The 25,108-nt window shown below is 39.5% G+C and overlaps 1 protein-coding gene across 1 annotated transcript in view; it reads left to right on the forward strand.

The window, feature by feature from the left end:
- Window positions 1-25,108, forward strand: part of ZNF407 (zinc finger protein 407) — a 367,533-nt gene that overhangs the window by 209,674 nt on the left and 132,751 nt on the right. The window contains exons 6-7 of the mRNA XM_010855093.1: window positions 874-957; window positions 8,230-8,350. Of these exons, the coding sequence (XP_010853395.1) occupies window positions 874-957; window positions 8,230-8,350 (205 nt within the window). The remainder of the gene's footprint in view (window positions 1-873; window positions 958-8,229; window positions 8,351-25,108) is intronic.

The raw sequence follows: 25,108 nt of genomic DNA on the forward strand, positions 1-25,108 counted from the left end.
CTGGACTGCCTAGGTGCCAGCACTTATTGCTCGAATATGCTGTAGAAGAGAAAGAGAGAGGTTGCGTTTATAAACTGCAGGGCAGAATGTTAGCTTGTGTAAAATGGTTTATAAATGAGTTTGTATACATTTTTAACTAATTTGAAGTCCACCAAATGTGTCTCTAATTGTTGAATAGTTTTCCAGTCAAGAGTTATCATTAAAGATAATGATAGGAGTTTTAATACAATTTCTTTAGCAATCCCAGACTTCCTTTTCTTTTTATGCCACGAAACTTCGAGAAACATAATGGCACTGAACTGCCATTGGTATTGAGTAATGTAGATTTTACTGTTCCTTGGGATCTTCAGTATATTTGGAGAAATCATGTAATTCATATTGTTAAGCAGGAAGTTATTAAAGAAGACTCAGGATCAGGTAAAACCAATTCAATCTCCTTCAGTTGTTAGAAAATTCAATATGTTTTATTTAAGCGGAATCATGTATACTGTATATTAACCATTCCAAGCAATCTTTAGTCAGCCCAGAAAGGCCAGATGTATGGGAATTGTAAAAAATCAGGATATGCATAAAAACTGTTCAAGTGCATAAAGCAGCCCCATCTGGAAGACATCTACCAGAAATGAAGTTGTACAAAACCATTCCATTGATAATAAAGCTAATTTTTATGGGTCTGACAAGTATGTAATTATGTTCAGTGGTGCTTTTCAGATTTTATCACAGTCAATAAACCGCAGTGGTAATTTCATTCCCATTTGACATATTTACATGGAAACATTTGATTGGAGGAATTAGTAACCCTGAAAGCCTTGATAGATATGTTTTAATGATCTGTGACCTCCGCAGTCCCTCATCTGTTTATTGTTGCAACAGGCGAGAAGTCGTTCCTGTGTGACCTCTGTGGCTTTGCGGGCGGGACCCGGCACGCCCTCACCAAGCATCGCCGGCAGCACACAGGTCAGTGCGGCTGCCCCGCCCCGTGGCCTGCGGGCCCAGCGTTCATTCCTGGCTCTCCGTGGCCTGTGTTCCCAATTTTTGTAAATCTGTGTACTTGAGGGTCTACTGAAAATTCTGTTTGAATAAGATTTTAATTCATCTGCCTTTATATATCTGTGAAGTAGGCCTACTGCACGTTTGGGGGATCAGGTGTCCTCTGTCAATTCAGGTTAAACAGGAGGGAAAAGAGTGTCTGAGGGTACCCCGGATGCTTCTCTGTGGTCAGGACCCTGCCTTGGGGGCTGTGTGAGGCCGGGGCATCCGCCTTCCTCTCTCGCTTGCCTCCTCTCAGTCAGTCTCTCCTGTCTGTGTTCCTGCTCACCCTACCTCTTAGGTGCTTCTCACCTGCTCACCTAGAGCCCTGCCTTCCCACCTGTGTCTCAGCCTCCCTAACTACCTGACCTTGTAGCCAGCAGTCCCTCTGCCAGTTGGAACAAGCACATGTGGTTGTAGGTCTGTCCTTTTTCAGATATTTTTGCGATTAAGAATGGAAAGCAGTGAAGAGGCAACTTAAATAGATAAGGACATTGAAGAGAATCATTTTTTTTCCCTCCATAATCATTTTCAGTGACTCAACAAAATAAAGTAAATGCTTTTGGTTAAGAACACATAATGATGAGGAATTGTAAACATTTATTAAAGTTGATTACCTACTGGTATGCTGTAATACATCTTACAAGTAACTTCTGAATTATATGTGCCTGGGACAGTGCTGGGTTTTGGTGATGTCCCTCATAACTATTAGTCAAACCACTTTTTACTCTCACAAGTGTTCTAGTTTAGACGATAAATCATACAGTAATAGAATTAACTTAGCATTAGATTTTTACTGGGTACTGTGAGAATGGTGGAGTTTGGTAGTTATGCTCAAAATGGCATAAAATTAAGATACATGAAATACGTAGTTTATGGTTCATTTTGATTCTTGTTATGTTATATATAACAGTTAGCTATAGGCACTTTAATGCCCATTATGCTATCTATAAGATCAATGAAAATTAATGCTAGCCATTCCTTTTAAATAGTAAGTTTGTATGTTTCAAATTTCTATATGGGATAAGGAATATTATTGAGTTGAAAAATGTCCAGTGTTAACATAATGGTGAACACTCAGCCTTTGTAAACAGAAAATTCTGTTTAAGTTTACAGTCTCGAGGTATGATCACATTTTTTTGAACCCAGCGATTTAGAGATTCAGTTTAAGAGATGGCGAAGATCCAATGGATAGCAATCACCCTTGGCTACTATTTGGGAGAAGTCGAGAATGTTTATGGTACAGTGTGTTCATGTGGGGTTTTCTGATTCTTAATGTTTTGAATTTTTTGATGCCTAAGTTGTTGCTGTGCCGATGGTCTCGCCCTGGCATGGCCCTGGGGGTCGTGGACCCCCTGTGCGCCCGTTACCAGCATGGCTGCACTGCCTCTTTCCCCACAGGGGGGCTGGTGAGGCTGTGATCACAGGCATTTACAGGTGATCGATCATGAACCTGCATCGAGCAGGCACAACTTTATATTTTATGTCAGGTCCAGAGGCTCCTTATTACTTTGCTATTAACTTTATACCATATAGGACAATGTCTCGCAGACAGAGGCATCTGTCTTTTTGGCATTTATCTGCCTCTGTGGCACAAATCAAACATGATTCTTTAATACCAAAGTCAGTTCTTAAGACTCTTTGCTTCAGCCAGACAGCTTACTACAACTCAGTCTAGGCCCTCAGCTTTTACGCTGGATTTATAATATGTAAGCAACACACAACTTTTTTTTCTCTTTTCCAAGGCCAGATTTGTTTGGTTCATTTGAAATCTGTGGTTTTCTGATGTGGTCCTCCTTGACATGGTTTACCTTTTTAGCACAGAGTACCCACCCAAATTACAATCGGCTTGGAAAGGGGTAGGCATCAAAAGCGTTCCCAATGGCATAAATAACTCCCGCTGCAATACAGGCTGTCCAGGGGGCTGACACAAAACATCTTCCATTCCGAGATTTACTTTTATCACCTGTCAGAGGCCCTTGATTCAAGGGCACAGGAGCAGATCCTCACGTGTAGTTGAAGAGTCTTGGCCGGCTTAATAACCACCAGCCTGCCCAAAGGAATGCAGGGCGAACTTCCAGGGGAAGGGCCGGCCTGTCTGACAGATGGGTGGCACGAAGGGGCACCGCTGTCCGTCCGCAGCCGCTCTGGTGCCGCTGTGCTTTTACTCTCTGCCTCCGGAGCCTCAGATGCAGACTGTTCCTTGGTGGTTATCATGCCCAGGATTACTGCTTGTCCAGGAAAGGAGGAAAAGTGACAGTATCTAAACTACCGTGAACTCTTAGGGAACCAGGCAGAAAGGAAGTTACACCAGCAGGACATGTGCAGGGAGCCCTGTGGACTCACAGATAGCATCATTCAGGTAGTTAATATCTCACACATAGGTTTATTGATCCTTCTGGCTGTAGAAGGACAGAGAATGCAGAGGGATGGTTACGGGTGCACCTAATCAGTTTGACAAGTCCATCAGAAACTTTTCGTTAATCAGTGCACCTGTCTCATTTCATGCAATTCACAGATATTACCAAATGGAAATGCTTGTTTAAAATTTGTACAATTTTCTTTAAATTTTACAATCTGGAAATTGAATTTGATTTACTTATTTATTTAGCTGTATATTGACAGTAACTTCTATATTTCTGAAGTATATTTTCTTGAAGAAATTACCTGAAATTTCCAGAAGAAATAATTATTTCTGGATAAGAAAAAGATGCTGATGGGCATATTCCAATAATAGTATTGAACATGTAATAGAATCAGTGAGTTACAGATTAACTGTTACTTATAGATTGAGCAAACTGTAGTCTGTGTAAATAGACACAGAGTTCTTCTCCTGTCAAGAGCCCAGACATGCTCTAGTTTTCCTTCCTTTAGTGGCTGAAGCTTGGTATTTTATGTAGTTTATTTTGAGATTATTATATTTTTTCTCTGTCAGCTAATAGATTATTCAAGGTTTCTAATACATAGTTTAATTTGTTTTGTTGTAAAGTTAAATGTAAAGAGACAGTTTATAGTTTATTGCAGTATAATGCCAGTTTCATACAAACTTCAAATTATTACAGTTAAGAAAAATATCTACTTCTGCTTCATTAACTATGCAGAAATTTGACTGTGTGGATCTCAACAAATTGTGGAAAATTCTTAAAAGAGATGGGACTACCAGACCACCTTACCTATCGCCTGAGAAATCTGTATCAGGTCAAGAAGCAACTGTTAGAACTAGACATGGAATAAGGGAGTGTTTCAAAGTTGCAATGGGAGTATGACAAGGCTGTACATTGTCACTCTGTTTATTTACCTTATATGCAAAATACATCATGAAAAATGCTGGGCTGGAAAAATCACAAGCTGAAATCAAGATTGCCAGGAAAAATATCCACAACCTCAGATATGCAGATGACATCACCCTAATGGTAAAAAGTGAAGAGAAACTGAAGAGCCTCTTGATAAGGATGAAAGAGGAGAGTGAAAAAGTTGGCTTAAAACTCAACTTCCAAAAAACTAAAATCATGGCATCTTGTCCCATCACTTCATGGCAAATAGATGAGGAAAAAGTGGAAACAGTGACAGATTTTATTTTCTTGTGCTCCAAAATCACTGCAGACAGTGACTGCAGCCTTGAAATTGAGATGTTTGCTCCTTAGAAAGAAAGCTATGACAGACCTAGAAGTGTAGTGTTAGTTGCTCAATTGTGTCTGACTCTTTGTGACCCCTTGGATTGTAGCCCACCAGGCTCTTCTGTCCATGGAATTCTCCAGGCAAGATTGCTGCTGTGGATTGCCATTTCCTTCTCCACAGGATCTTCCCAACTGAGGGATCAAACCTGGGTCTCCTGCACTGTGAGCAGATTCTTTACTGTCTGAGCCACCAGAGAAACCCAATAACGATGAAAGCACTGGTTATTGGCCACCCTGCCAAGTATCTGACCTATGTCTTAACTACTTTTATCCTCACTATTGTCTCTGTGTTTGGTGTCTTATCCTCCTGGTCTTGCTCAGGGGTTACCAGGTAGGGAGTGAAATATGAAAAAACCTGAATTGGGATTGAAGTCCTTTTGTCTCTTCTAACTACTGCCCTGGGCTGCAGTGACAGACAAAACACCGTCAGATTAAGAGTGTATGCATTCACTAAATATTCCACAGCTATGAACAGGGACATACAAACAGGAGAATGTAGGCTGTATTTCTAAACACTCTGATTTTCAAGCAGACGTAGAGCTGTTGGCTGGCTGAATAGATGCAGAGTAATTGTAAACCAAGCTCTTTCATCGCTTATTTTCTATATGCTGGTATACTTACAAAACTATTAATGAAAACATGAGAAATAAGTGAAGTATTGAACATATATAAAATTAATCCATCCTATGTGTAAAGTTTCTTAGGAAAAACGTCAATTGATAAGAGCATTTGTGAATATTACAACTGTGATTTTGGGGAAGAGGTGGTGAGGTTCCTCTAGTTTGTATGTAATGTGAGCGTCACACATCTTTTAAGTTGCCTAGGGAAAAATAATAGGTGAAATTATATTTTATAAATAGATAATCCAACAAATATATGCAAATAATTATCACTTCAACATGAAGTCAATATAATGTTCTTACCTATTTTATCTCCCCTGTGCCACTACCCCCCCCACCCCCCAGAAGTTTGAAATTTTATGTGTATTTTGCACTTCTAGCACATTTCAATCAGAGAAGGCGATGGCACCCCACTCCAGTACTCTTGCCTGGAAAATCCCATGGACGGAGGAGCTTGGTAGGCTGCAGTCCATGGGGTCACGAAGAGTCGGACACGACTGAGCGACTTCACTTTTCACTTCATGCATTGGAGAAGGAAATGGCAACCCACTCCAATGTTCTTGCCTGGAGAATCCCAGGGACGGCGGAGCCTGGTGGGCTGCCGTCTATGGGGTCACACAGAGTCGGACACGACTGAAGTGACTTAGCAGCAGCAGCAGCACATTTCAAGACAGAGGCCAATATTTTGTCTAAAATTCATTATCTCTGTTTCAGTACAGTTCAGTTCAGTCGCTCAGTCGTGTCCAACTCTTTGTGACCCCATGAATTGCAGCACGCCAGGCCTCCCTGTCCATCACCAACTCCCGGAGTTCACTCAGACTCATGTCCATTGAGTCAGTGATGCCATCCAGCCATCTCATCCTCTGTCATCCCCTTCTCCTCCTGCCCCCAATCCCTCCCAGCATCAGAGTCTTTTCCAATGAGTCAACTCTTCACATGAGGTAGCCAAAGTACTGGAGTTTCAGCTTTAGCGTCATTCCTTCCCAAGAAATCCCAGGGCTGATCTCCTTCAAAATGGACTGGCTGGATCTCCTTGCAGTCCAAGGGACTGTCAAGAGTCTTCTCCAACACCGCAGTTCAAAAGCATCAATTCTTCGGTGCTCAGCTTTCTTCACAGTCCAACTCTCACATCCATACATGACTACTGGAAAAACCATAGCCTTGACTAGACGGACCTTTGTTGGCAAAGTAATGTCTCTGGCTTTTCAATTTGCTATCTAGGTTTGTCATAACTTTTCTTCCAAGGAGTAAGCATCTTTTAATTTCATGGCTGCAGTCACCATCTGCAGTGTTTTTGGAGCCCAGAAAAATAAAGTCTGACACTGTTTCCACTGTTTTCCCATCTGTTTCCCATGAAGTGATGGGACCAGATGCCATGATCTTTGTTTTCTGAATGATGAGCTTTAAGCCAGCTTTTTCACTCTCCCCTTTCACTTTCATCAAGAGGCTTTTGAGTTCCTCTTCACTTTCTGCCATAAGGGTGGTGTCATCTGCATATCTGAGGTTATTGATATTTCTCCCGTCAATCTTGATTCCAGCTTGTGCTTCTTCCAGCCCAGCGTTTCTCATGATGTACTCTGCATAGAAGTTAAATAAGCAGGGTGACAATATACAGCCTTGACTTACTCCTTTTCCTATTTGGAACCAGTCTGTTGTTCCATGTCCAGTTCTAACTGTTGCTTCCTAACCTGCATATAGGTTTCTCAAGAGGCAGGTCAGGTGGTCTGGTTTTCCCATCTCTTTCAGAATCTCTGTTTGAGTTATGATAAAATTCACGTATCGAAAAGTAGATTCTCTTTCCCAAGCTGTTCAAGACTTAAAACATTTTTTAAACAAGTGAATTCAGTATCAGTTTTTAAGTTTAAATTTACACTAATGAAGATGAAATCACCCCATCTCAGGTACTCACCAGCCAGTATAGCTAGTGAAATTATAAAAACTGATCAGACCTGACTTCTTTGAGTTTATGTGTGCGGAGAAAAAGGTATCAATCAGAGAGGCATGAGTCCTGAGCAGGCCTTTGAACCACCCCGGGGCTGAACTGTGTCTGCAGATGAAGCTGGTGTGTCTAAGGGCTTCTGTGGCCGCTCAGTGGTTAAGAATCCACCTGCCAATGCATGAGACCCAGGAGACAAGGGTTCGATCCCTGGGTTAATCCCCTGGAGGAGGAAATGGAAACCCACTCCAGTATTCTTGTCTGGGAAATCCCATTGACAGAAGAACCTAGAGGGCTGCAGTCCATGAGGACGTGACTAAATGACTTAGCACACACACACTGGTGTGTCTGTACAGGGAAGGTGAAGTTTATGGTGCTGTTAAATATTATGTTAAATGTTTCTTTGAGGCCTCTCTACCTTTTACTCAACTTAGTGAATTGTAATTTCTCTTTACTTCTAAAAGTTTTTAAATTGGTGTCAATTTGTAGCTTGGTTTTTGTTTTTTCTTCTTATTTAATTTCAAGATTTTAGTTAAGTTTTACACTGTGTATTCAAAGTATATTTTTGTTAGATATTTTTCTGTGGTTTTAAGCTCACTGAAAGTTTTGTAATGGTTCTAATCTAACATAGTGTGTTAAAGGATTCAAAATTCCAGTGTGAAACCAGGTATTTATATTTTTATATGGATGAGTGCTTTGTTTTGTGTTTCTGTTTAGATTAGGCAATTTAGATTATGGTTTGTGTAAGTTATGTTTGAATACATGATCAGTATCTTGCTTCTGTTCTAATAGAGAAATAAAAAGTAATGGTTCTCACTCTACATTTGAATAAATGTTCAAAAATCCTACATATGTGTGATCTTAAAATTTCATAGAAAAAATGTCTTTTTAATTGTTAATAACAGATTAAGCTCTTCATTTCCAATTTTTGTAATTGGAATGTACAACCCTTCTTGGTTTATTACAGGAGAAAAACCTTTCAAATGTGACGAGTGTAACTTTGCTTCCACGACCCAGTCTCACCTGACACGGCACAAGCGGGTACACACAGGAGAGAAGCCCTACAGATGCCCCTGGTGCGATTACAGGTAATGACTCGTTGTGAAGCAGGCGTAATCAAGTGGGTCATCATGGTGGGTGAAAATCCTATAAATTCACCATCAATTAATTTTTTTTTTTTGGTGAGCATGAATTACAACGATTTAAACATAATTCGCATATTAGGTTGGGAGTTTATTCAGTTCAGTTCAGTTCAGTCGCTCACTCAGCTTTCTTCACAGTCCAACTCTCACATCCATACATGACCACAGGAAAAACCATAGCCTTGACTAGACGGACCTTTGTTGGAGTTTATTACACCACCTAATTTTGGTGACTCTTTAAAAGTGTGAAGTTCTCTTTACATTTTTTGTAATCTTACATTTTGGTTTTCTAATCCATTGGTGCACCTGACATTCAAGTGATTTTCTTTCTTTGCTCAAAGTAAGGAACCATCCAATTAATCAATTATTCAACACCCATGGCATCTCAGCTACTCTAAGTGAGGCACTCATTTAGACAGTGAAGATAATGTAAGAGATGTTTTCTGCCTTTAAGGATATTGTAGAATAATGGGCGTCTTGTAATGTTTTGTAAATACTTGTAGAGTTTGGTGTCGCTTAAAAAGGCCAGGGGAGTGCATAGAGAAGGAGCAAGCTCAGTCCTGCTAGAGTAGAGAGTCTTTCAGGCATGGCTTAGAAGATGTAACTTTCAGACACACGAGTGTTCTACACGGATGCGGATTGTTCAGCACAGTGTGGCGTTCCCATTCTGAGAGCATGTTGGTGGTGTTGAGTGCTCCATCCACTCGCGGAGGCCCCAGTGGCTGTCCTCTGCCAGGTTGCAGAGTGACTTCACGGAGGCTGCAGGGCACAGGTGCACAGAGGTGGGAGTGGGGGGTGACCCTTTTACTCTCTGACAAGCTCCATGTAGCCAGGGCGTGATAGTGCAATGGGCATGTGGGTTGAGACTGGATCACACTATGCAGGGAGCCCATGAGTGTGCTCTGAGCTCACTGTGGCCTGTGAGACACCACGGGGTGTGCACTCAGCCAAGGGCCCTTTTCCTAGGGCCTCCATCAGCCAGATGTGGGGCTGAAGGTCTCATGCACCCATTGTGCATGGAGATGTGGAAGCATTGAGGGCAGTTCTTAAGTGCAGCCTGCCCTGTGACGTATTAGAATCTCCACCTTAACCTGCAGACTTTGTAAAAACATAGATTTTTGTTATTCCTGCAGATGTAGCCTGTGCATTCAGTAAATATATTGCCACAATCCCTATTATTAGCCTCATTATTGCATTAAGTTTTTTTGTTGTTGTTGTTCTTTTTGCATTAAGTTTTATGTCAAAGGTCATCTAATAGTACAGAGATATTACAGATATATTTCAATCACCAATTATTCATTCCTTCACCGTTTTGTCAGTTCTGTTTTTTGCCTAACACTAAACTGGTAATATCTTTGAAATTTGGTAAAATGGTGATCCAATTAGAGATAGGCATAGAAATTCTAAGACTCTGATAATATGAATTCTTTAAAAAGCACACTGTATTAAATGCTATTTTATTTTATTAAAGAGGTTATGTTGTAGTTGCCTTTCCTGCAAAACATGGAAGCAATTACAAATTTATATAAAATTTCCCTTATTTATAACTCTTTTTCAGTCTCTAAGTTGTGTCCCACTCTTTGCATCCCTGTGCACTGCAGCACGCCAGGCTTTCCTGTCCTTCACTATCTCCCAGAGTTTGTCAAACTCATGTCCATTGAGTTGGTGATTATCACTTTTAGCTGTTAGGATTTTATTCTTTCAGTCTGTACTTTATGCCTAAATTTTGAATCTTTTTTTTTTTAGTTGTTTGTTTCATGATCAATTTTAATTTTCACACTTAAATTGTATAACCACCTTATTTCTTTTATCCTGTATAACCGTGGTTTCAAACTATAATTTTTAAGTTGCAGAACTGTTACTTTAGACAGAATCTTACACAGACCCCATATATAAAATAGATAAAAACGGTATCTACCCGTTACAGATTTCGGAGCTGCACTCTGTAGTAGTCACTTACTATAGCACTGACAAATATCGTAGAAGACTCTTGATAAGCAGAAAGTTTTCCAGTGGGAGAAGTTATTGCTTACAGTTGCTGTTGCATTAACCTCCGTGTCCTGTTTATGACTTTGGAGAGAGCACTCAGCAGGGCTGGGTAGTCAGGAACTTGGGCTCCACGAGGCTCAGGGCTCACTGAGGTCGTTAAGCCTCTTACTCAGTTGTGAAAGACACGTGGTTTGAGTACCAGTTTACAGAAGCACTGCTGATGTATGGTAGGAACAGACTGAGGTCACTTATCCAGAGCCCTTGTTTTCACTCTTATCTCAGGTTGGGACTTCAGTTGGCTGTAGGCTTTACTCAATCTGACCATTTCAGGGTACTGTTCAGTGAGGTAATGCAAGAGTTTCAGTGCCCTGAAGGTTGTTAGTGTGTTCAAATTTATTTATAATACTTGCCATGATGGATTTTTTTTTTTTTAACAGTGTTTCAAGTTAAAAAAAGCCAATCATTAGGTAATGGCTGAAATACCTTAAACTTTCAAAAGACCTGGTCTTAAAACTGCTCTTTCCTTCATCTTTCCTTCAATATAATTTCAATACTTGCATGGCCTCAAGTTAGATTGATAACAATAATAACTTTATTAAATTTTTAGACAGTTATGCAATTTTATGATTTTTGCTCCAAAAGTACTTTAACCTAAATCTTTGTGCATAGTATGTGATTTTTTTGGAGGAAATTTGTAGAAGTATGATTTCAGGCTGTTAGTACCCAGATAGGGGTGTGAATTTTGTTTTGCTGATTGGTACTGTGTTTTGGTTGCGTCTCTGTATGCAGAAACATATTTCTAAGTATGTTAGGCTTTCTTGGTGTGAAGTCATGTTATACTTTTGCCAAGGCTGAGGCTGTACTACTTGTCCCCCTACTTGAGTTACCTCCTTGAAACAGCATCACTTCCACTGAGCAGTGCGTTTGAGCCGACTGGATCCCATTCTTTCCATACCTCTTTGAGCCCGGCGAGAAGAGGAGCTGGTGTATTCTAAGACTGTTGTTACTGTCCTGTAAATTAATACTCAGGGCATTTATATCTAGTGATCACTCTCAAATTTCCTTCGAAATGCTGTAAGTGCTTGATAAAATGGTGATTTTGTCTTCATTTAAACCTTTTAAATTGAATGTTATTGAAAGTAAATAATTTTAACAGTTTCTGTTCATATCACAGTTTTATCTTCTGTGTATACATGGTGAGATTTACTTTCACTAAATAGACAAAGACCAGTTAACTTGACCAGGAGTAAAAGAAAAAACTTCCAAATATGTGAATACTCTTAAAGTTTGGGACTGTGAATGAAATCTAGGCTTTTCAGCAGATCTTTTTGTTTTCTTACTGATGAAAATAAGATTTCTAAATGAGCATATGGTTAACTTCATGAAGACTGTTTTAACTACACAGCATAGGAAGAACAAACTGCTTACCAGGTCTACCTCACAACAACAAAGAAAGTATCTTCTTTCACAAGGTAAATAAATTGGAGTATGTGTGATTTCTATAGAATAAAAATATATATAAGATGATCACATATTTCCTGAGAAGATATGGTCATATTTGTCTTATCACTGACCTTTCATAATATTTTGTTGCTTGAAATATTTAAATACTTTTTTATGTTTTTATTTTTTTCTGCTTAGTATAAATAGATAAAAGTTATTCCTATAGAGTATTTCTATCATTGTCATTATTAGTGCTTATTTGCAGGTAAGTTGCCATCATTAGAAATGAAAGTATTATTTAAATTTCATTAGAAAATATATTTTTTCATTTTATAAATTGAACATTAGTGGGGAAATACTAGTAGTTATAATTATTCATGAAAAATTTGAATATAGATTTGTTTACAAAAGAATTTTATAATTGGTCTTTTGAACCTGGGGCTATTTTTCAAGTTTGCATTATTAATTTAGGCAATGACATCTCATTCTGTTTAGATATAAACATGTACCCTTTTCTTAAGCTTTTACTGTCTGAAATATCCAAAATTCTAATCCATTACAGATCAGTATATTCCATCATTGCTTCAAAACTTTTGAACCATTAATTAGTATTCATTAAAAATTTGAAGGGTAAATTTAGACTCATAGCATTGTTCTACCATATTATTTATACAGGAAATTCTTTAGATTTTTTTATACATTAACTTGGAAACAACCTAACATTTTTCTATATTTTTGTTTTTTGTTATATATTAACTGTCACTTCTATATTAATGAGAGAAATAGAAAAATTCTAATATGTTGTGCTAAGTACCCTTTCTAATAATGTAAATCCTTATTTCCCCATGGAGTTTATTAATATTGAGCTACACTCTGTTTCACTGATGATGCTGGCTTCACATGAGATTAGATGACTTGCACTGTGTTGGCCATAATTGGGCTTTTATTTTACATGAAACTCACCTTCTCATTGGCTTCCATTTTTTAAGATTTATGGAGAAAATACAGTAAATACATATTAACCATAAATGCATAAACCACTGATAAGTCATAAAATGTAACACAAAATATTATCTGCGGTACTAAAAATATGAAGGATAATCTTATATTATACTTTGAATGTCATTTAGTAAATTAAAGAAAACCAAGTTGAGGCCAGACTCCACCAGTTTGATCATTTACTTACTACGTCTCTGTTATTGATCTTGGAACATGTTCATTGTTTCCTAAGACAGATTTTTTCTCAACTGTATGCCTTAATACTTGCAGTGTTACACACTGTAAAAAGCTTTTTACTGTTCTACTTTTGTATTTTATTCATTATTTTTATTATTATTTGAAATTATAATTTCAGTTAGAAATATGACATATCATAGAGCTGAGAAATAAAATTTATAATTCCTGCCCCATATTAACAATTTACCCCTCTTTCTTTGCTAAACTTGGACATACACTTTGATTCGTTTCCTTACTTGATGGCTTACTTACCCTTGGCTGATGTACTTCCATAGCATCATTAATACATTAGGTTTTGATCTCAAGAAAAGTTTTCATTTCTTTTGGATGAGAGCAGGCTAAGAATGTTTGATGTAACCTTTGACCCAAGTAGTGGAGTCTCAACAAGAAATGTGCTTTCTGTGATATCCCCTAACATCTCTTTTATTACTCTTCTAAATACTTTGCTTAATGTTTCTTATGATAAAATTTGCTGTTTTTACACATGTGACTGGACTGGGTAGAATTTAGTGTCTGTCACAACCATTTGAAATATGTATGTGTGTTCTAGAAAATTTTTGTCAAAAAAAAAACCTTTTAACATTTCACGTGTATTATGTTTCACTAAGTATGAAGGCGCTAAGGCCTCATGCACGATGGATCATTGTTGTGTTCTGCCCTTCGTAGCATCCTGGCTGGAAGACTTACTCTGCAGGGATCACCACCTCCCTGTGGGGACTCCCCAAGGGTTCCAGTTCTCCTTTGGCTTCCTGTGCAGGTTCATAGGCAGCAGCAGGAGAAGCAGTAGATGGGTCAAACTTGGGTTTGCCCCGAATAATAATACCAAGGAGAAAAAATAGGTTTTTATCTTTGTAGCAGAACAGCATTTATACCAAGAGAGAAGGGGAATTATACGTACCAAAATGAACAGCACTTGTTTCTTTTCCTGAAGAATCAGAGGTAGCATTTGTTTCTTTTGGGTGACATTGAAGTTCTTAAAGAATAATGATATTACATAAAAATAATTGAATGAAAATATCTGGTATTCATAATAATTTATAGTTGAAGCAATTTGACCGATGTCAAAAGCCTAGTTGTATCAGAACAAAATTCAAATTGAAAACTATTTTTGTCAGTGGAATAAACCAGACAAGAAAGACTAGTATTGCATGATATCACTTAATGTGTGGAATCTTAAAAAAAAAGAAAAAGTCAAAAAAATAGCAGAAAAGTAGTGAGCAAAGTAGGGAGACGTGGGTAAAAGGGCATAAACTTTCAGTTATCACATGAATCAGGTCTGAAGAGCTAATGCATCAGTGATAAAGTATTTTGAATACTTGGAATTAGTCAAGAGAGTAGAACTTAAATATTCTCACCAAAAACAAATAAAACATACCAGTCAGTACTATTTCATTTGTATCACGTCTGTTTTCTCTTTATATTTACTGGGCTTCCCTGGTGGCTTAGCTGGTAAAGAATCGCCTGCAATGTGGGAGACCTGGGTTCGATCTATTCTATCCTAAAATAAGAGTACTGCTCCTCTGATTACTGGAATGAGGAAACAGATGTCCTCGGCTGAAAGCCTCAAAGTCCGTCACTTTGCAGACTTCTTTTGGGATAATGATTCCAAGGCGCTCCTCGGTTCGTGGTCAGTGTCTTCTGGAAGCTAGATGCGTCTCCTGTACTGTGTGCGCAGTGCCCATCCTGGCGGAAGGCCCTTCCTGCTCGCTACCTTCACACAGCTCAATGAGTCACAGGTAGATGTCAGTTCCTGGCTGGCTTGTGGAACCGAATGTGGTTGTTGGCAGCGTAAATGTTGGTTAGGAAGATTCTCCTAGCAGGTGTCAAGGTGGTGCTTTCTGGAGGTGTACTGTTCTTTCTTGTGAAGTAGATGTTTCTGGTAAGTTTCCATGGCATCTTTTGAGGGGTTCCCTAACAAGGAGTATAATTGTATTTTCAGGTTTTTCTGTCCTAATTATAAAAGTCAGACTGTATGTAAATGTATTTTTTTTATTCCTAGCATTTCTGTTTCAGTAGAAGTTAAATTCTGTCCTAACAAATATCTCCTAATTTTCTGTTTCATTAGTGAATTAAAAAAAAAAATTCTCAATAGTTTTAACTGTTCTAGTTTAATTTGGTTTTGTATTTTCTGTAATGTATATATCTAATGTTATTTTTATCTGTAACATATTTAAGTTTTCTTGTCTGCCCTAAGACACCCAACTATACAGACTTTTAAGAATTTTTGTTTAGGCCTATGTGCTGATATAGCACAGTATTTATGTCAGGCCTTTAGTTACTGTTGGTAAATTAATTTTCATCTGACAAAACTCATTTAAGTGTAAAAAAAATCTGTAGACCTAAAAACAAATAGATTCCATAGTATTAAAAATTACAAATTGGTTCATATGCATTTAAAAGGGAGAAAAGTCTCAGGTAATTTGTTTTATCACACAAGTTTTAAGTTGTTTTGTTTGTTGATGTAGCTGAAATAGGCATTGAGATCACAGATTAATTAGAAGAGCCGTTTTGAACACAAAGTGACCATACATTCCCTTTGCTATCTCTTAAAGTAGAATCTAGATAAACATGTTTATTTAACCTGCTGGCTCTGAATCCCACATCCAGTCATTATAGAAGGACCAGCGCTATCTTTGGGGATGGTCTTTCTACAAGGAATTACTATGGACAGTCCCTTGGGTGGTAGTTAGATATATCTGTATATATTGTGGTAGAAAGAAAGACCTTAGAGATGAAAAAAATAGAAAATATTTTTTGGGGCAATAATCTCTTGCATAATAAGTTATTCCTCAGACACTAGAGCTATTATCACACAACAAAACACTTCACAGTGTAACTATCTATATCTCCCGGCAGTAGAGGATCATACAACATAAGCTTGTTAGGAAAACTCTGTAATCACCAGGATTATCTAGAACAACAGTTGGAAGAACATTAGACACACCCTTCTGGTTGTGTGGTTGAATTTCACAAACTCAGTTGTGGAGTCGAGAGAAAATAATAGAACAGGATACCTTTGAGGTGTATAGCAGTTTTACCACCTGTCATGAGTTCAATGAGAATGCCAAGATATTAGTTATTTCATTTTGGATTTGGATCCTTTGTTTCAATGTATTCTGAAATATTGCCCCTCTAGGGACTGTTAAAAAAAAACATTCTGAAAGAAAGAAGGGGAAGAAGAGAAAGAAAACCTGAGAACGAGCAGGCAGTGGGGATGCAGCGTGTATATGAGCAAGCGTCCCTATCAGCATGCCTTGTAGACATCAGAGCCCTTGAGTGGAATAAGACGCGGCCGCTTGGTAGCGCCAGTGCACGTTTTGGCTTTAGGTTAAGAATGTCTGTAAAAACAAGATGACATCTTTTCTCTCTCACACATCTTTCTTTTGTTAATTAAGAGAACGTGGCACAAATCTTCTGTTGACTTTTTCCTACTTGTGAGAAGCACGTTGGGTAAATATACTCAGTCCTTTCTTTCTTGTTTATGTTTTGTTTTTTTCATCTTGAGTTACAGCTTTTAAGAAATACATGAAATGTCATAAAACAGATTAGAGTTTTCCATAGAGGAAAAATGTGATGAGTTTTTAGTGCTTGCTTGTGCTTGAGTAAATCAGTTGATCTCTTAGATTTAATTATTTGAAGTAGAAATTGGTTGGCACTTAAATCTGAGAAATTTGTTTTGTTCTAAAAACCTCAAATAGCTTTACTTTAATAAAAAGTAGAGTTCTGCCCCACTTCCGACTCCTAAATGATATTTTTTGCTTGGTTTTAGATCATCTTCTCCCATCAGCAAGCCTGGATTGTAGAACCCATGGGATTGTGTGGGGACGAGGGCAGGACGTCCTGGGGGCTGAGTCCATGCCGGGTATTTTGCTTCTTACCCCACAGGCAGTGAGTGTGTAGATAGTGGAGAGTATTAAGGAGGAAACTGACATATTCATATTTTGCTTTGCAATAGTCACTGATGCGGTACAAATGAGGAGCCAGAGAGGGACACAGCAGAAGTTGAGAGAGCATCTGAAAGACAATTGCGAAGGTGCAGGCAGAAGTAATAAGCGACTAACCCTAAACCAGCATGGTAGCCATAATGGGCGTAGAGAGAGGCTGATCTCAGCGCTTGTTAAGAGGGCGAATGAACACAGTGGCCAAATGGATGACTTTGGGGGCCGAGTGACAGAAAGATGCGCCATCCTTTCGATGCCGCAGCCAGGACTGCTCGTTGAGTGGCGGTCGCTCACTGGGTCCTCACCCCTGGAGGAGAGAGACCCCTTTGGCAAAGTGATGGCGAGTGTGGATTAGCTTTGAAATGACTTTGAAATGCCCGTGGATGCCCACATGGAAGCCAGCCAGGAAATGTGTAGGTCGGTGCTGATGCGCGTGCACCTGGAAGCGCTGATGCGAGTGGCGTCTCCCTTGGAAAACGTGGTGAAACAGAGGTGCGAAGAGCAGGTGTTGGGGAGGCGGAGCGGTAGCCTTCCAGCAGTGCAAGGGACCCTGGGCAGCAGGAAGGAGTGCCTGGGACAGGACACCGGCCTCAGCTCCCAGAGGTTTTCTGCAGGAGCCCAGATCCAGCATGGGGGTAGGAGCAGAAAGCACACGTGTGGTCAGACGTGAGGCTGTGGGGAGAAGCCAGAGCAGAGAGCGCAGTTATGTTGTATTTGAGTGTTTGTTTTCATTTGCTTGCTTAAGGTTGCTTTTAAAATCTTACTTAAATACTTACATGCCACGGTGAAGGAGCCAGCTGAAACAGCGACCATGAACAATGCCTAAACTATACCTGACGACTCAGATGGCACACGTCAGCTGAGGGTTTTGTGACAGGTCAGGGGGCCTGGTAATAATTTTGAAGCATCAGCCGTGCCTCTCTTGAACTGGAGAACTCCAGCTTCACACCTCTGAACCTCTATGCCCAACTGCCATGACAATGCTCCCACATTTGGGGACACTGCATAATGCTAAATTTAAATTTGTTGTGGTTAGAGTTTTGAATCAAACAACACAGAAATTGTGTCATGGGATTGCTCTGCTCTTCCCTACATATACACCCAGTCCTGGGATTTTATTTGCTTTCTTTGGAGAATTTACTTCCACAAAAGATTGCACTGCTCTGACTATTAGATGTAATTCAAAATTTTGCTTGGCACACTTGAGGGTGACCATTTAACCAACAGTCATTTAAATGTTATCTTTTAAAGTGTGTCTTCTTTTCTGTGACTTATTCTAAACAATTTTGCTCATGGTTTAGGACTTCTCTAAGACTGGCACATATGACAGGCCCTTCTAGTGACATCAGAAGTCTGTGGAAACTCACAGGCATTTACTGTGATGACTCCCGTGTGTATTTACAACCCTTTCTGTTTGTTTTACCTTCATTTGTTTGACTTTATTAGTAATCACAAATATGGTATAACTCTTATCAATCACAGCTTTAATTATATTCTTTATGTCCATTTGTACTAAAACTTCTGTTTCACCCCATTTTAGATTGATCCCTGCCTTCTTCAAATTGCCATATTTCTAGAAACATATAACTCGACTGGAATGGTCCTACCAAGAGAAACGTAATAATAAGGACCATGCGGCAGTGGAGTTAGTGTGTGTATGGCATGGAAAGAGAAGCAAATATATCACTCCGCAGGGTGAGATAGGGTGCGTGATTTGTTTTCATGACTTAGGGTATATTATAACTGCTGAGTGTTGGTGTCAGTTGTACTAAACCACTAAAAAGTGGAAATAAGTCATCTATATTGCTCCACAGGTTGATGTATGCTTTTCTTTTGCATTCACTCACATTCTGTTTGGGTTTCCTTTGATTCTATAGGAATTTTTGCTGCTTTGTTTTATTATAAATTCGAGTTCCACAGGAGGATTATGGCTGCATCTCAGAATTTGGTTTTAGCTGGTCTTTCACCTTTAAAAATGAAAAGTGCTTTTCCCTTTGCAAATTGAGATAGTTCTGGACATCTTGCCATAAATTTTTGGCACCACTTCTGTGAGTACATAAAGGTAATAGAAATGATCAGCATAGTGCCCCTGAGGTAGGTTCATTTTAGCATTGGCTACAATGTTTTATTAAAGCAGTTGGGGCAGCTTCCGTCCTATCAGCTAGCACAGCTTTCTTAAGAAGGTTCTCAAAGACATGACAGAAGAGTGGCAGTGAGTAAGTGTGTCATTGGAAGTGCACACTCAGATTCAAGGAGCTGTGTGCCTGGGAAATATATGGATAACATCAGCATATATACAGACACACACACACACAAAGTTACATGCTCCTCCCAATTACTGATTTCGTATGAGCTGTGTAAGCAACGCTATGAATGTAAAGGTCACACAATCCAAATCTTACTTCTTGTCATGGGCGCTTTGTTTTCAACTATGTACCCACACAGACATATTCTACCTGCCCTGCATCCATTTTAACACAACAGCCTTCCAAAGCATGGTGTGTTCTGATGTAAAAGAGATTCAAAACAAGGCTCCAGCTTTATTCTTACAGCTTTTTTTTTTTTTTTTTTGGTTTAAAAGTGGAATATATGTTTGCTTTAGCTGTAAAAGCACAATCAAGGCACCATGATAAGTGAGTCAGTGCTGTAAAAGTGAAACGAATTTTGCCTTCACTCACATGAGCTATAGAAGGAGGAAGCTTTATTGTCCCTGGGAAAGTGATAAGGCAGAGTAATTGTATATTATACTGTCCCGGAACATCTGCCTGAAGACTGTTGGAGCAATTCATCTATCATGGACGATGCAGCATGTTTTGTCTTTCTGCTTTAACCCGTCCCCACTGCTGGCCTGCGCGGAGGTTTTGATAGGGACTGCGCCTGGGCCCGGGCTCCCATTAATCAGTCCCCTTGTTCAACACTCCAGCTGACATAATTACAACCTGCGCACAGCAGTTATTCAAGTCGAGTCCTTGTCACTCGTGGTGCGAAACTACACGGCGCCGATCCCGGAGGAGATTGCCTTATCACACAGAACAAGGGCTCGCAGGAGCCGAAGGGAATAGGAATGCGGAAATGTCTTCCGGGAGCGCTATATATTCCTTTAAAATAAGACATTTGAGAGACTTACAAGGGACAAAGGGAGGCATTGTGTGCGGTGACTGAAATGAACCGGTTATGATTTTTAAATGCATTACGTGAAGCAGTTTTGTAAAAATGGACATAGGTTATTAAATAAACTCAGTTGCCCCCTCGTCATCAGTGATTCTTTTAAGTTTTTCTTCAAAGTGATCATGAAGCTCTAGGATTATGGAAGGTTGAAATGCTGCTCAGTAGGACTCAATTGAACGACGTGAATAAAATATGTGTTTTAAATCTTCTGTAAATATACACTTAACTCAGAGAGTTTCGTAAGGAAAAGAGAGTCTGGGAAGAGCCTTTCAAGAGCTTTGCAAAGACAGGGAAGCTCCCTATTCCCTCTGGCCAGAAAATAACTGTTTGTCGCACCTCCTCTGTCTGACTTTATGATGCGTAGCTTACTGACCAGCTCCTTGGTGTAGCAGGTGTGAGAGATGTAGTCTCCTTTCAGCCACTTAAGAAATTTAAAATTTTATGGCAGCCCCACCCCTGCCCCTAATGGACCAATTTATGGGCATGTCGTGAGTTACGTGGTCAGGTCTGCAAACCTCCTGGATGAGCTGTGCTCTCAGGCATGCATGCAGAAGCTGTGGGTATTGTACATCCAGCCTTTGTATTTTTTTCTTTTTTTTTGGTCTCTTTGACATTATAAAATTGTCCCAGGTAAAATCACGTTCTGGCCTAGGCTCTCAGAAAGATTGTGAAATGTATTTTTGGTTCTGTAAAAATTTCCATTCTATCACCTTAAGTTTGAAAAGCTTTCAACTAGAAAAGCTACAGTAAACTACTACGTATACTGATATTTATATCTTGAATTATAAAGTAATATTGTTTGTGTGTGACTATTTCAGGCAAAAGTTCTGTAAGGGCAGTCCTTCCTGTGGTTCCAGCCTGCCGAGTGTCTGTGCGCCCCTCAGCCTCTCTCCCCCTTCAGCCTCTCCACCTGCTCAGTGTCTCTGCCTCCTCTGTTGCTCCTCCAAGTATGATTCCAGTGACTGCTTGGACTTAGCAGGAAGTCAGGCTGTATTCCTATTCTTTGTTAAAGATCCTTTTCTGTTGAAGGCTTCTCATTTACATGCCTTTCCTGGTTTCCAAGCATTTCATTTGCTAAGCTTGGCTAGTTAACAGAAAAGAGGAGAATAATACTCATTCTCTAAGGACATCCACCCATCCATTCATCCATCCAGTGTTCAGTCATGTCCAACTCTTTGTGACTCCGTGGACTGTAGGGTGCCAGGCTCCTCTGTCCATGGGATTTCTCAGGCAAGAATACTGGAGTGGGTTGTCATTACCTTCTTCAGAGGGTCTTCTTCATCCAGAGATCAAACCCGTGTCTCCCTCATTGGCAGGTGGATTCTTTACTGCTTGAGCCATCAGGGAATCCCCCTGAAAGGACATAAGTTTGTAGAAATAGAGTGGGGGAGGGCTCTATTTATTTCAAAGGTCCAATATAAAAAGAGTGGCAAGGTAACAATGAGCAGGATTTCCACCAGTGTCACTGGAACCACAGATGACAAGTGAGAGGAGAAGAAGCAACAAGTATGGCTGACCTCAGGGCCAGTTTTCACCAGTCATGGCCTTCAAGCAGCAGATGTCATTGGCTCAGCCTTGGAAAATGTTTCTGTCATCAAGTTAGTTTGAGAAACATTCTCTGTTTTACCACCCTCTTCAGATGCATAATGAGTAGCATACTGAACACTCACAGAGTTACTGCTGTTTAAAAAAATATGTAATTTGTGTAACTGAAATGTATGAAACATTGACCACCAAAGTCTTTTCACTGCAGCCCTATAGGCATCATGCTGGACTAAGTGGAATGTTGGGGTAGTTCTGTTTCTTAAAGGCTGTTGTTGTTGTTCAGTTTATGGCATTTGTGTTTGAATTTTATCCAGCAAAGCTTTTTCCAATCAAGAGTATAAAAATATTTTCTCATATTTTCTTCTAGCACTTTAATAATTTAGTGTCCTTGTGTTAACCTTAAAATCCAAATAACATTTGTTTTTGCATGGTGTAAGACCACGAGAATCTATAAGTTATCTTTCCTCATGTGATAGGCAGTTGACTGAACACCATTTGTTGTGTGACCCACCATTTCCTCATTGATCTGAAATGACATCTTTATCCCTCGTATACATGGGTCTTTGTATTCTCTGTCCTGGTGATGTATCAGGTTCAACACTCCCAGTGACATTCACCTGTTTGCTGAAAATCGTTGATAAAGTACCCCATTTTGGCCATAGGGATATAATTTTTTATTCTTGTATCTCTAGCAATCTAACCAGCACAACTGTTTAGTAATCTAAAATTCTCAGGCTCTTTCCTCCTGGGTCCTTCAGTGGGACCTACATGGCAGAGGGCTGTGTGTCTTGGGCCATGTTAGGTCAATCATGCAGGAAGCCTGAGCAGCTGCCTTGTGCTTGCCCTCCGCCTGCAGGGACTCACAGCGTTGTTTTCTTCTTCCTCAGAGAGTCCACAGTGTTTCTTAGACCTGGTGAATTTATGAGTTACATACTGCTGGTTTAAAAAATGTAGAAACTTCTTAAATTTTGTTTACATAAAGCCTTTCATGGGATTATTCTTTATTCATTGTGGATTACTGTTTTAATGATACAGTGGAAACCTCCTTCAACTGAACTTTAGATAATTATGCATTTATAATACACTTGTTCCAAAAGAAACTTAACTACAGAGGGAAGAGGAAGTGCATTTCTAAACATATAGGCATACAACCCTATATAACTGCAGGGTTTATTTTTTAAATAAATTGAAATTGCCTTTCGTAATAGTAAGTAAATTGCTAATGATGATCCAGAGAGTTGAACTGTATTGCTTTCAACAGAAAGACTAGTTGTGGTGATAAACAGTGAATTGAGCACCTCCTGTATTTTCTAAACTTGTTTAATGTCATTTACCTTAATTCATGATGACCTTATGAGACATGTATATTATTAGCATAAAACAACAAAATACCCCATGGTCTGAAAGTGTGGGAGGCAAAGTATTTAAAAAAAAATTCTGTATTTCTTTAAGCAGAACTTTCAGAATTTTTAAATGTCAGGTTATGTACATAACTTGCCAAGTTGTTAACAGGAGACCAAGATAGTGGTGAATTTCATACATAGAAGTTTGGGAGTGGTAAGGCAGACACATGGCTTCTCTTGGGGAAGGAATTTTGGGATCCATGTTTACATTAGTGTGTGACATCTGTACCTGCTCTCTCTGCATTTCTATATTAAGATAATGTTACCAGTACACCTTAGTTAAATACACAGAAATTACCTGATTGTGTCTTAGTGATATTACTTTATTATCAGCTCAGGTCTCTCTGCTTCCACAGTTAACTCTCCATATCCACCATGCCAGCTCACCTGATGGCTTGGGGGAGAAGTGGTGACCTGGGAGGAGAAAGAGCAACACAGGTGGATGGACTCTATCAGACATGAGTCCTGTGCAGCCTGGGTCATGTCAATGGATGAGCACGTGCAAGACAGACCAGCAGACTGGGACAGAAAATCCAGACTTAGCTTCAAATAAATCAGATATTCATGGAGATAGCACTTCAAGTCAGTGAGAGATCTGGCGAGCAGTGTGGAGCCACAACTTACACCATGCTCTAGGGGAATTTTGAAAGGACTCTAATACTTAGTAGAACAATGCAACTATTCAAGTACTAGAGCCAATTTGGGACAATCCCTTTATGACCTCTAAGTAAGGAGGCCACAGGACAAAAGATGAACAAAATAAAACATTTCTGCTTTACCGAAGATACTATAAACAAAGTCTAACTGAAAGTAAGGAAGAGATATTTGCTACTTCTGTCATAGACAAATGAGTTTACCTCCCTTATATATAAGAGAATGACTAACAACCCTTAGGAAAACAACTCATAAAAATAAAGAAAAATGGTACAGAGGAAGCAGAATACACATGGAATTTCAATATTTGAAGCAACTTTATTCATTACAAGAGGAATGCAGATTAAAACTGTTAAAAGTTGGAAATTGAACCCCGCCTCTAGCTGTCATTTTTCACCCACCACATTGGCAAAAACTTGGAAGTTTGGTAACACAACACACTACATTGGCACGACTGTGCAGAAACAGGCTCTCTAAAACATTGTTGGTGGAAGTGTGAATTGCTGCACCTCCTCTGGAGGGCCATTTGGCAGCATTGATCAATACTACAAAAGCATATGCCCATTGACATTTGAAGCAATTCCACTTGGCATTGTGACATTCTCTTGGCATCCTGAGAAAGGGAAAGTTTCACAAGAGAATTCATCACAAGCTTGTTTACACTAGACTATTCATCACAAACTTGTTTACATTAGTGAATGATCAGAAATGACCTAGATGCTCATCAGTAAAGGATCAGTTAAATGCAGTATTCTCTGTCCTTACTAGGAAATTCTGTGGAGCTATTAACGAAGGAAAGGAGGCGAAGCCTAGGGAGGGAGTGGTAGGGTGGTGGGGGGAGGGAGATGTCAGGAAGGATGCTGTGCTCTTATGTAGTCATGTGGAGAGGTCCCCATGCCCTGCTGTTAGGTGGAAAAAGTAAGATGCCAACACGTGTTATGCCAACAGATTTACATACAAGAAGAGGGGAGAGAAACAGATATAGTGTGTTTATGCATTGAAAAAAAATTGTTAGTTCTCCCAAAAGATTGATGGGCAGTTAGTGATTCTGTGTCCGTGGTCCAAGGTAAGAGGGTGGTGATCCAGGCTGTGGTAGGAAGAGACTTCACTGTCTCTGTCTCTCATTATTAGACTGTTTGATGTTTGAAATATGTGAAGGTAGGTTTGTTCAACAACCTCAGTGGTACAGTAATTTTTTAATAACTGAAATCACATGTATCAAAAGAGAAAAAATAGGAGCTCTTCTGGGATGAACCATGCTCTCCTCTGCTCTCTTGGATGGGAAGTTTCCTGCTCAGGAGTTGGGACCTCTAAACCAGATTCTG

Source organism: Bison bison, unplaced genomic scaffold (assembly GCF_000754665.1).
Source record: "Bison bison bison isolate TAMUID 2011002044 unplaced genomic scaffold, Bison_UMD1.0 scf7180017864353, whole genome shotgun sequence".
NCBI classification, from domain to species: domain Eukaryota; kingdom Metazoa; phylum Chordata; class Mammalia; order Artiodactyla; family Bovidae; genus Bison; species Bison bison.